Here is a 13,078-nt window from a genome sequence, read left to right on the forward strand (position 1 = left end):
TACAGCACATTTCCTGCAATTGTACACATTTTTCCATAGGGTGGAGAGCAATGTTTGCAGTTTAATATATCGGAGTGAGAGTGACTAACAAAATACATTTGTCGTACTTTATCAAAAGCCTTTTTTAAAGTCAGCTATGAATACCAGGCCTGGTTTCCCAGATTTTTCATAGTGTTCTGTTGTTCCCAGTACTTATCTCCAGTGTATCGTCCATGTAAAAAACCTGTCTGATTAGGATGAAAAATATCCAACAATACCTTTTTTAATTCTATGCGCTATGCATTTTGCTAGAATTTTTGCATCACAACACTGAAGTGTAAGGGGCCTCACATTTTTTTTTTAATGGACTGGATCTTTATATTTACCGCTTGGGTCCTGTTTCAGTAATAATGAAATCAGACCTTGTTGAGTATCTGATCATCTACAATTTCAATAGGAGTGCTAATAATGGTCCTCTGAGTACATAAAAAAAGGTTTGGTATACCTCAACTGGTATGCCATCCAGCCCTGGAGTTTTCCAGGACTTAAAGGCTTTAATTGCATCAATAAGTTCCTCCTCTGTAATTTGGCCTTAACATGAGTCTTTCTATACAGCTGTTAATTTTACATTATTAATAGAGAGAAAATAATCCTTACAAATAACTTCGGTTAGGGGAGATGGAGGAGACTAAAATGAAAACATATGCTTAAAGTACTTTGCTTCCGCTTTCAAAATATAGTTTGAAATCATTGGCATGCTGTCTAAGAATTTCCCTCTTCCTTCTTTTCAGATTGAACTACCTCAAGCTGCCAGTTATATCCCCCAGCCTTTTAGTGTCAATTTATGAACTAGTTAGCTTAGTCAACTGTACTTATTAGCATTACAACTGATATTTAGGTGACATTACTCAGAAAATAACCGTGCAGGTTATAGATTGTATACAATAAAATAAAAATAAAAGTTTTAATGTTTACTCTGTTCAAATTCATTCAACACCACATACTAAGAACCAAGCTTTTACCAGCATTACAGACAGCTTTTCATCACATTCATTGACTTAAGTGCTGTTTAAGCCATGGAAAGCTCTATGTAAGAAAGTAGCTGTCATTGACTGGGGTGGGGATCGGTGAGTCGTGGCCATGCTGTCCGGAGTTCAGCCGTGTTTCCAGCTGTTGAGAATCGGCTCGTCCTCCACGGATTCGGCTCGGGACCTGTACACGTTCCGGCCGGCGCTGACCCACTCAGTGTTTCGGCTGGGCCGTGCGGCAGAGCTGTGTGATGTCACACTGGACTCAACGTCTGTGTCCCGGATCCATGCCGAGCTGCATGCTGAGAGGGATGCGGAGGGGGCGGCCGAGGGGGGCTGGAAGGTGCAGATAAAGGACCGGAGCAGCCATGGTGAGTTCCACACCATCCCACATGATTACAGTACACCGCTCTTAGAAGAATCACCATCGTAGACATCCATCTATGATGTAGTCTGGTGTCTGTCATTCTATCGTTGGGAGGGTTTTGTTATTTATTAAAAAAACTATTTATACATATTCTACAACTACACACACTTATGTTTAGATTCCTTAGGTCTCATTCAACTCTATTCTACTAGCCTTTCATCTAATGAGCTTTCTCCTCCACCTTCCCATGCCAGGTACCTGGGTAAATGAAGTCCGTCTGCAGCCAAGTGTCCAATGGGAGCTCTCAGATGGTGACACACTCACCTTCGGCGGCCAATCAGAGAGAGGGAGCCCAGAGTTCTACTTTCTCTTCCAGAAGGTTAGCGTGCGGCCGTTGGACTTCGACGCCATCACCATCCCCAAGGCCGGCACCTTCTCCTCCGACCTGAAGAACCGAATCAGAACGAGCCTGGACCGCAAGGCGGTGGCCAACTTGGATCTCTCCACGTTGTCCATCAACAGGGCGACTGTCATTCTGAATTCCATTGGAAGCCTGAGCAAGATCAATGGGACTCCTTGGACATTTAAGAGGAGTGACGGCAATATCACAGACCCAAACTCCACCTCCCCGCCTTTTACATCCTTGGTCCCGCCCTCCACCCCTCCTCCCTTTCCACCTACTACCTCTGTGGCCTCATCCAAGTCACTCCCGCCGTCATCCAAGAGCAGGCGCAAGTCAGCCCACACTGTCCTTCTGGAGGATGGCAGCTCGGACGAGGCCAGGAACCAGCGAAGCTTGAAGGATGGACAGAGAGGGACAAAGAGAAGGCGCCTCTACAAGTCTGAGTCTGAGGGTTTCCACGCTTCTTTACTCAAAACGGACCAGGATGTACAACGACAGTTTGAACTGAAGCCTGTGCCTAAACCGATCGCAAACTGTCACACAATCGTCGCTAACGGCAAACTCAACCATGTATCCTTCAATATCAATCAGAGGCGGGAGATCGACCCCAACAATCAAAGGACTGGCCCAAATATGAACATCTCTGTGTTTCGCCAGCAGAATGTTTTCTCGCCGCCATCTTCTGGGCGGGGAAGGCGACGGGCTCACAGCTCCCCAGTGTACTCCCCTATGGTGGTGGGAGGAGAGAGCTACTCGCTGGCGTCCCCGTCCCTGAGGATCTGCAAAGAGGAGAGTGGACGGGCAGGACAGTTTGCCAGATTTCACGTCACCACTGGGTGAGAATGCCCTCATGACAGCATCCAAACTACAGTGATGTTGCTCTATCATGTCATAGTATTTTTTTTTTCACTGTACATTTTCCTTCTCTGTAAATATATATGCTCCGTTGTCTCTTCACATTCTCAAATATATATTTTTGGTGAAATAGAGTGAATATATTGAAAGTCAAATGTGACACTCACACACCTCGCTTTTCTCCTCCCTCCAGCAAGCGGCGGGGCAGACCAAGGAAGCACCCTCCTCCGCGGCCCTCCCTTCCCCCTCCTTCCTCTTCCTCGTCGTCCTCCTCATCCTCGTCGTCCTCCTCTTCGAGCTCCTCCTCGTCCTCCTCAGAAGACGAAGAGGAGGGAGTGTCCCAGGGGGTGGAGCCGTGTGCCGCACCTCGCTGCCGCCTGCCCCAGCAGGACACGGTGCAGTGGGTCCAGTGTGACGACTGCGACGCCTGGTACCACCTGGACTGCCTGCACTGTGACCGCAAGAACCTCCTGCTGGACCCCAATGAAGACTTCCACTGTGGCTGCCGCTGATTCAGCAGGAGTGGATCACAGCCCCCTAAACTACAGCACACTTAATGCCTTAATCATACCACAATGAATTTGGGGCTTGTTTCTGGAAAAAATACGATTGTTGATTATATGATTAAAGTAGATGTTGTACAGTGTTTGTGGAGGTTTTTAGGTGCGACTGAGGCTCTTTTGGACAGTGGGGCAGGTCTCATGTACATAATAGTTAGAGGCAGCCCTAAACTGACATTTTTCATCCAAGTGTTCATCCACGCTCGCTCTGTTGGGCAATGATTTGAGGTAAACAGTGAAAGCTAGAACTTGGGTTAGCAGTGGTAACCCCGGGGACTGATATGAACTGTGTTGAACTATTTTAGCTACACAAAGGCTACTCTGGTGTACAGTACAAGTCTGGAAACAAGTAGATATACAGTAACAGACAGCAGGTTTATAACTTTGTGAACTATGTACTTCTATATCGGGTTGTGAATAACCTGCTGTTGATTGGGGCTAATGAAGGTGGTATTGGAGAATTCACCGAATTCATATCTGCAGTAACACAGTATGCATTGCAATACTCTCATAATCACACAATACGAATAATCGAGCAAGGATATGCTTAGCTTGGTTCTATCCTGTTGAGTAAAGATGTTTACGCAAAAAAGATGACCATGGGTTTTCTGTGTTCATCTTATCTTTAGTAGTTAATGTTTTAATCTTCCCTAAAAGACTGTTTTGATATTTTCGATTTCAGATCTATAACATGCTGACTTATTTTTTTTCTTTGAATTAACATAAGCTTTCTGATGACTTTGATTTATGTCTCTTAACAATGTACCGTATGCATATCTGTCCATAACACATAGGAACTCCACCCAAAAACTATTTTGGTATCTTTCATTAGTCCTTTGTTGACATAGTCCCAAAATGTTTAGCTTGTCAGCAATCAAGTTTTCAAGATATGTGACTTTTAATATACAGAAATCATCCCCGTATTATGCATTTAGTATCATGATGCTGCGTTTTCCAAAATGCAGTATACGGGGATGATTTCTGTAATTTGTAAGTTACAAATCTTGAAAACTTGATTGCTGACAAGCAAAACATTTAGGAACTATGTCAACAATGGACTAATGAAACAAATACCAAAATATCTGGGTGGAGTTTTTCTTTAATCAAGCTGTAGGGCAGGCATGACCAACACTCCCAGGGAGCTACCCTCCTGCAGGGTTTTGTTCTAGCCCTACTATAACTCACCTGATTGTACTAATCAGTTGCTCTCTAGGACCTTGATTGGCCGGATATAATATGGCTGGAGTAAAAGCCTGCTCACCCAGTAGCTCTCCAGGAGGAGGGTTTGCTACACCTGATGTATAACAAAAGATTTCACACTGTCTTCACTTTAATGATTATAAGATCAGCTCTCAAGAGCACGTTACTGTTGGATGTTTCTCTCCGATTATTGGTATTTGTCTTCAAAGTTATCAGGGAAGAAATAAAAGGTATTTAAAAATGTATTGATGGAATATATTTTTCAACCTGTAGTTCACAAGTCTGTTCTGTTCACCATGACGCTTATTTAAAAAGTAGCCCTAACACCTATTGGCTATTGAATTACCAAGTGCATGGATAAAAACAGTACAAAATTGGAAAGAGACTAGCACACTGGTGATCTTGATGCAGCAGCTTCACAGATTTCATGGAGCATCAAGATCACCAGTGTGTGCTGGAGCTTCTTTTCTATTCACCATGATATTACCATGACTCAGACTTCGGCCCTCTGGGGTACATATCCATCTATGGCTCTGGGTCGTGACAACGTTCTCTGGCCTTTTAAAATAGGTTTTTATCCAGATTTTTTCTCCAATTGGAGCATGTCTGCTCTCAGGTTAGTGAGGTGTGCCCTGGTTAGAATGATACCAAGTCAGATCTGTGCAGACATACTCACAGACGGCCAGGGAAACAGATTACAGGGGAAAAACCCAGCCAGACCCTCAAGGGCGAAAATTACATTGTCCGTGTTTCCACGGCAACCCTTTTGGGCCAGCCACAGCAACAGACAAGTGTTAATTCTGGGAACCTTGGAGGTGATTGGAAATTAGACAGTAGGGAGAAGAAAATCTATTTGGCTCAGATAATTGTAGTCTGAGGGAAAATACTATACTGTTATTGGGAGGGTGGTAATGAGAACATGGAGCTAAAAAGCAATTTCACGTTTTTGTTTTTCACCAGCAGAGGGCTGTCTTGTTCTTTTAAGTGAACTCTATAGCTGTTGACATCACTTATAAGTGCCTGGTATAAAACTACCCAAGTCTGGATATATTTATGCAGCAATTCCCAATTATTTTCAATGAAAATCAGGTTTTCTTTACACAATTCAAAGAGAATTCAATATTGAGATAAATTACTGCGAGGGACAAAATAGGCTTGGGATGGATAGATTACAGTACACTTATTGGCACAGAATATTATCAGACACCTCAGCCAAACAGGCCCAGACGCAGACTTTGCTCCATATGTTCTCTGGTGCCTGAGAGGTGTGGTGTGACTGACACAGACTTACTGAGGCCTAATGGGATCATTGAAGCAGCTGCCACTTCCCCCAAGAACCTGTCTCTGCCCTCAGTGCAGGATATGAGACGCTTCCTATTTCCTGGGCTTCCAGCACCAGTCAGAAGAAGAGGGAAAACCCTATTACTCAATACTACAGCCTGAGAGGTAAGTGTCTGGAACACAATGAGTGCGCCATTCGTAAGCCTTGTGTTCAATTTAATGAGTGTATCAATTACAGTCAAACGATATTAATGGGCCATGAAAATTAATGAATGATAGCATTATAGAACTCTCCGGGCTATAATGCTTCCAGTTCAAAGTTGCAACTCAATAATTAATAAAACAGGCCAGTAACAACAGGTTCTAAAAGTATGATTCTAAAAGGTTTAAATACAGTGGGGGAAAAAAGTATTTAGTCAGCCACCAATTGTGCAAGTTCTCCCACTTAAAAAGATGAGAGAGGCCTGTAATTTTCATTTATTGGTACACGTCAACTATGACAGACAAAATGAGATTTTTTTTCTCCAGAAATTCACATTGTAGGATTTTTTATGAATTTATTTGCAAATAATGGTGGAAAATAAGTATTTGGTCAATAACAAAAGTTTCTCAATACTTTGTTACATACCCCTTGTTGGCAATGACACAGGTCAAACGTTTTCTGTAAGTCTTCACAAGGTTTTCACACACTGTTGCTGGTATTTTGGCCCATTCCTCCATGCAGATCTCCTCTAGAGCAGTGATGTTTTGGGGCTGTCGCTGGGCAACACAGACTTTCAACTCCCTCCAAAGATTTTCTATGGGGTTGAGATCTGGAGACTGGCTAGGCCACTCCAGGACCTTGAAATGCTTCTAACGAAGCCACTCCTTCGTTGCCCGGGCGGTGTGTTTGGGATCATTGTCATGCTGAAAGACCCAGACACGTTTCATCTTCAATGCCCTTGCTGATGGAAGGAGGTTTTCACTCAAAATCTCACGATACATGGCCCCATTCATTCTTTCCTTTACACGGATCAGTCGTCCTGGTCCCTTTGCAGAAAAACAGCCCCAAAGCATGACGTTTCCACCCCCATGCTTCACAGTAGGTATGGTGTTCTTTGGATGCAACTCAGCATTCTTTGTCCTCCAAACACGACGAGTTGAGTTTTTACCAAAAAGTTCTATTTTGGTTTCATCTGACCATATGGCATTCTCCCAATCCTCTTCTGGATCATTAAAATGCACTCTAGCAAACTTCAGACGGGCCTGGACATGTACTGGCTTCAGCAGGGGGACACGTCTGGCACTGCAGGATTTGAGTCCCTGGCGGCGTAGTGTGTTACTGATGGTAGGCTTTGTTACTTTGGTCCCAGCTCTCTGCAGGTCATTCACTAGGTCCCCCCGTGTGGTTCTGGGATTTTTGCTCACCGTTCTTGTGATCATTTTGACCCCACGGGGTGAGATCTTGCGTGGAGCCCCAGATCGAGGGAGATTATCAGTGGTCTTGTATGTCTTCCATTTCCTAATAATTGCTCCCACAGTTGATTTCTTCAAACCAAGCTGCTTACCTATTGCAGATTCAGTCTTCCCAGCCTGGTGCAGGTCTACAATTTTGTTTCTGGTGTCCTTTGACAGCTCTTTGGTCTTGGATTGTGACTGTTTGAGGTTGTGGACAGGTGTCTTTTATACTGATAACAATTTCAAACAGGTGCCATTAATACAGGTAACGAGTGGAGGACAGAGGAACCTCTTGAAGAAGAAGTTACAGGTCTGTGAGAGCCAGAAATCTTGCTTGTTTGTAGGTGACCAAATACTTATTTTCCACCATAATTTGCAAATAAATTCATAAAAAATCCTACAATGTGATTTTCTGGAAAAAAAATTCTCAGTTTGTCTGTCATAGTTGACGTGTACCTATGATGAAAATTACAGGCCTCTCTCATCTTTTTAAGTGGGAGAACTTGCACAATTGGTGGCTGACTAAATACTTTTTTCCCCGACTGTAAATCACATTTAGCAGAACCGAGAGGAGAATGATTTTTTTACTTATCACCACAGGCGGGCAATGGGACAGAGATAGTCCATTCATACATTCATGGCCATGTTTCGTGGTCACAAAATTATAGTCAGATACTTAACTTGGGTTAAAATCAGCCTGGAACACCTATTAAACATTTATAATGTGCCTGTTGTAGGGGGGTGATCATTCCACATGACCAGGCTTTATGTCACAGATAACCAACTGTGATGGATGGCCCTGATGTCAGAGGGAGGGAAGAGTAAGTGTGGCAGTTATTGGACATGACACTTTAACGGCACCCTATCTGTCGTTAGGCTCATCAGAGAGGGTTTAACATGCTGCCTGAGCATACAACACATACTGGTATCACAACATGTAATGAAATGACCAGTCATACACACACACACACACACACACACTCACACACACACACACACACACACACACACACACACACACACACACACACACAAGGCCATCACTCACACCAGCATCTCACAGTGGGTGGCATGCTTCATTCTCTGAACTCAGTCCACAGGTGGTAAACAAAACAACCATCAGTCTCCAGTCCATCCTAATCTCAAAGCAAGTGGGGCTATATCTGCACTGTAACATCTGCGTGTTTGAGTGATCTAGGGTCGGGAGGTTAACATCACAAAAGCAGTTGATTATAATTCAAAACAATTTGGCTATATCAACCCTCTAGCGTCTGGGTGTTTGAGTGATCTGGGGTCGGGAGGTTAACATCACAAGAATAATAATTATTGTGAATCTTATTATGAAAACAAGATTGTACTTAACTGCACCTATGGGGTCTGTGTTGGAGAATGAATGTTATCATTCTATGGCTCCCACCTTACCTTCCCACAGGTAGCACAGCTATTTCTGAGTCATAACAATTGAGTTGAGACTCAGTGGATGAAAGTAAATGGTAGCAATGACAGCTGGCTTTATTGTAGGCTGTGAAGGAGTGCCCACTTAGTCTTCCACAAGGGCAAACCGCTGTTGAACTGCCAATTATGTGATACACTTGCTCTGCAGCTGCTCTGCTGCTTACATAAATGAGTATTCTTGTCCCAATCCATTCTCAGTAATTGTTTTAGCTAAGTCTATATGTGATGGGAGTAAAACGCCTACTATTTCACATGGCAGAGGGGCTAAACAGCGGACATGAGTCAAGTACAAGGGATGTAAAACCCAAAGGCTCTCTCACACTGGGAGAGAATGTGAGGAAATTCAACCGGACTGGCAATCTCGCCAGACTCACACATCTAGCCAGCCAGCCCCTCCCTCAATGAGCTCTCCCCCCTTTAATCTGTCCTCCAAACATTGTAGCCTCCCCCTGGGGAGCCAGTTTTCTATTTATGGAGGAGTGTTGAGAGGATGTGAGACGATCAGAGCGCCTGCCTGCCACTGTGTTTGTGTGTGAGCTGTGCATTGCGGATGAGGAGTGGATGAACGGACACACAAACAGGAGCCAGTGACGCCGTACAGGGAACAGAACAGATGCGATTAAAATGTGTAAAAATTGCAAAATATGGAGAAACAAGACGGACCAGATGCAACAAGGACTTCTAGGAGAGGCTTTCTCAGCATGAGAACAAAAGCCTCTCTGTGTGTGTCACACAAATGTATACGCTTTAGGTGAGACAAATGCCAACTCACAGAAGCTGTAAACACACACACAAGGGCCTCTGTATATATTCACAAACACACAGCTACCACCCTTGTGCCTGAAACGCAAACCCACACCATTTCTTAAATCCGGCAACAAATGTGCTGGAAATAAATGAACAGGGAAAACACTAATTAACTGTAAACAAAGTCCACGGTACTAAACTAATGAAGATATTCACGAGTCGGAGAACACCAGGGATGAGGTGGCGGAGACACCGAGAGAGAAACAGATAGCGGAAGAGGAAGAGAAAAGAGTGGGAGAGAGATGGAGAGAATGGAAGATAGAGTGAGAGAGGGAGGGGAAGAAAGAGAGAGTATTTCAGGAGGTGTGAGAACGCTTCCTCCCCGGGGCTCCATGTCTCTCCAGCCCTTTAATGTCTTTAATTAAAGCGAACATAACTATCTGCTGCTCCTTTAGAGTACCATTACCAAAGCAACACTTAGCTACAGCTCAGCTAATAGGGGAGGGGAAAGGGAGAGGGTTAAACTCTATTGACGGCATGAAAAGAAAGGGGGAAGAATTAAGTCATCGTGGGGGAGGGAAAATGTATGCACTCACTAACTGTAAGTCGCTCTGGATAAGAGCGTCTGCTAAATGACTAAAATGTAAATGTAAATGTAAAATATGGAGGGAGGAGGAGAGACGAGGGAGATGTGAGATCAATACTTTAAAAAATGAAGCAGGCTGCCACGGCTAAGACATACGGCGCTTAACGTGTCACTCCGATTGATACATGATCACATTAAGCGGCAGCTTGTTTAATCAATCTGATTCTTCTGAGCCGATCTCTGGCCACAGGGGCAATTTCTCAAATGGCACGGACAGGGTCTGGCCGAGAGAGGGGGAGATGGAAGAGGCTACTAAACATCAGATGCATTTACTTTAGTCATCTCTTTTGATGACATGGTTTTACCAAATCAGCTTTTTGATGGGCAGTTTGTTTTCCACAGATACTGTAGGCTTGGTCTTTCTGTTGGTTTGTATGTCACAGTGGAAGGACTAGTCTTCCATTGAAGCCTCCTTGGGTCGAGCCATCAGTAGTGCCGGTCAGACAATTGGCAGAGCTTTGGGACAGAAAAACTCATTATTTTATTAGTTGAAAAAGATTGCCAATTGAACAGTGCAGTATTTCAGTGTTTAACGTTCACCAGCACAACTAAGACAATATCTAGAGGTAGTTGGTCTCCATGGAGCTAACCCCAACACAAACCCTAATAAACCCCCAATAAACCCCAGGGCTAAAGTTATGAATAATTTTAGACTAAGACCCTGTAAACCTACATTTGTGCCAGCTAGATGTTGCAGATGACATGGCCTGCCCAATCTACCCTTGGTTGAGTGATAGTGAACATTGCCTCCATTTTGCCCAGGCACAATGATGGCATCCAGCTCTGGCCCCCTGCCGTTTGTTGTGTTCAACCTCCAATCTCAGCCATGTCAGCAGGCTCCTTATCGTGATGGACAGGCACCTCTCACCCACAGCTCCACGTTTGCAGATTAAAGATTATCTGGCAACCTGCGGGTTCCCTTCCCTCTTAGAAAAACATACAAATCTATATCCACACAAATCAGATGGCAACCATATGGGCCTTGGGGCTTGTTGGAATGGGAGTGAAAACAGAGGACCACATTTACAATTCATGGACTCCTATACAAAGAAAACAATGCTAGCACTTTGCTAGCTTGCCTGGCTCCAGCCGTGGAACAAAGCATCTTGGGTAAATAACACAATAGGTGTCTGAGCTGACAGCCAGTCAGGGGGTGGTAGTTGATTTATATTCCTCCCTGGAAGGAGATTGAGGAGCCAAGGCCAGGACAACCTGAACGCGAGGCGATGGATGTGGCCGCAATTGCATCAAACTGACAACAGATGGCACACTGTAGTTGGTGATTTGTATGCTATGTACACCCACACACGGGGGTGGTCACTTGTTTAGAGGACAGAAGGTTTTCGATGCTCCACCACTATTAATTATTTGATTGAGAGTATTGCCAAGACAGAGAGTCAGCTGATGATCACTATGATAATGAGCTGCTAATAGAGAAGTATCTCACAGCTTGTGGCCATACCACCAATCACAGGATCATATTCTGAGGCAACATTCTCCTCTGAGCGACATGTATACATCCATAAGGAGGTTATGACGGTGTGTTTATGCATAAATATTTAAATAGGTGACATCTTGGATACAAGTTGGGAAATGACGTAAGGACGAACAACACCAGTCTATAATCATCAATAGACTGAATACCACATTTTGTGCAGATTGTTGATGATGAAAATCAAGTAACTAATTGTCAACTGCTCATTATTTCTTTACTAGTTGCCCTTATTAATATTATTGGTGAGTGCCTTTGATCAACAGAGGATTTAAATTAATGTATGTATGCACTCATTACTGTAAATCGCTCTGGATAATACAGTCTGCTAAATGACTAAACGTTGTTATTGTTTTTTTATGTAAATGAAAGTCAAAATCTTGTGAAACAGCTAGTCAGCTATAATATTTGTTCTGCAAATATTATTTTGGGGACGTTCCTGAATTTCATGTTTCATAGTAATGAGTGTTGGTGGTGGGAAGGTCCCTAAAACGTCACTACTTTTTTCAACCTGATCAATTTAACGGAAGCATTTTCATTTGATTTCTATCTATGCTGCCTTTCAACCTGTGGTCTCAGCATATACTGTACATATTAATCATTGGTTGCCACCCACTCATAATACCCCAATTATCCACTGTGTAGCCGAACACTGTGATTTCATTCATGCCATATCATACAGCGAAAAATGTATATTGAATAGACAGAGAAAATGGATCTCTCCACAATCAATTTACGTCAGTGGAATAAGCAAGAATGTTCTCTATTGTAATAATTTGAAAAATAGGCTGTATGCGTTCCTATGTTGAAGTTTAGAGAAAAGTTTATTGTGACATCACAATCAATCTCCCAGAATGCTGAGTGGAATTGACTAATCGACACGCCGAACGAACACTATCGTTACTTTCTTTTGGTTCAACAGTAGCGAACACACGGTAGACATACCTGTACGCGCTACGTCCGCCCCATACGGGGAGGGGTTTTTGAATGCTTTTGTGTGACTGTCAAGAGTCGACTGTAATTTGAAATCGAGGAAATAAGACGTCGGACTGAAGAGCAAACGGTCCGTACCCATAATTTACCGACTCCGGTCTGTTTTGCGGTCTATTCTTATTCGATTTTGCCCCCTGAGAAATCGGTCAAGGAATATTCAGTGCGTTCTGGTGTGGTAGTGGGGATTTCATGTCCACCCCGTTTTTTTAGAATGGCGAGAGACTACGCTAAACATTGCCCGGTATCACCAATGAAAAACTGTTTATTGGTGACCGCAGTGGTCCTTCTGATTATTCAAGGTAAGGAACATGAACATTGACTTATATTCTGTCATCTCAGGTTATTTTATCAGCCTACCTCTCTCTACGTGTTCTTTCTGTGTTACTATGGGTCACGTTCTTTCAAAGGTTCAGTATCGGTAACCGAAATGTGCCATATAGATCCATCCACCGTCCCATGTGAAAAGCATGCACATTGTGTGGTTCACCCACACGGTCATACATGATTTCAGAGGTGGCGGTGGTGGATTTCTCAAGACCTGTTGTGGAAGTTGACTTATACACAATACCGTCTGGTTCCTTTTATCCCGAGTTTCGGTACGCCATGTTATGCATGCAAGGTGTGGCCTCCCGGGG

General features: G+C 43.6%; 2 protein-coding genes across 3 annotated transcripts in view; both read left to right on the forward strand.

Annotated features, from left to right (window-relative positions):
* Positions 1-1,119: 1,119 nt before the first annotated feature.
* Positions 1,120-3,778, forward strand: LOC311131786 (transcription factor 19-like; the record flags this gene model as incomplete). The annotated part of the gene is made up of 3 exons (XM_084164917.1): positions 1,120-1,378; positions 1,629-2,613; positions 2,826-3,778. 3 exons carry the CDS (start codon positions 1,120-1,122, stop codon positions 3,142-3,144), a joined length of 1,563 nt encoding a protein of 520 aa, XP_084021043.1. The 3' UTR covers positions 3,145-3,778.
* Positions 3,779-12,370: 8,592 nt separating this feature from the next.
* Positions 12,371-13,078, forward strand: part of LOC311132915 (poliovirus receptor-like) — a 76,696-nt gene continuing 75,988 nt past the window's right edge. The window contains exon 1 of one of the 2 annotated variants that reach the window (XM_084166298.1): positions 12,371-12,742. In XM_084166298.1, the coding sequence (XP_084022424.1) occupies positions 12,655-12,742 (88 nt within the window). In that variant the 5' untranslated portion in view covers positions 12,371-12,654. The remainder of the gene's footprint in view (positions 12,743-13,078) is intronic. The other variant, XM_084166299.1, reaches the window with a different exon arrangement.

Source organism: Coregonus lavaretus (assembly GCF_964263955.1).
Source record: "Coregonus lavaretus genome assembly, chromosome: 7".
In the NCBI taxonomy this organism is placed as follows: Eukaryota; Metazoa; Chordata; class Actinopteri; order Salmoniformes; family Salmonidae; genus Coregonus; species Coregonus lavaretus.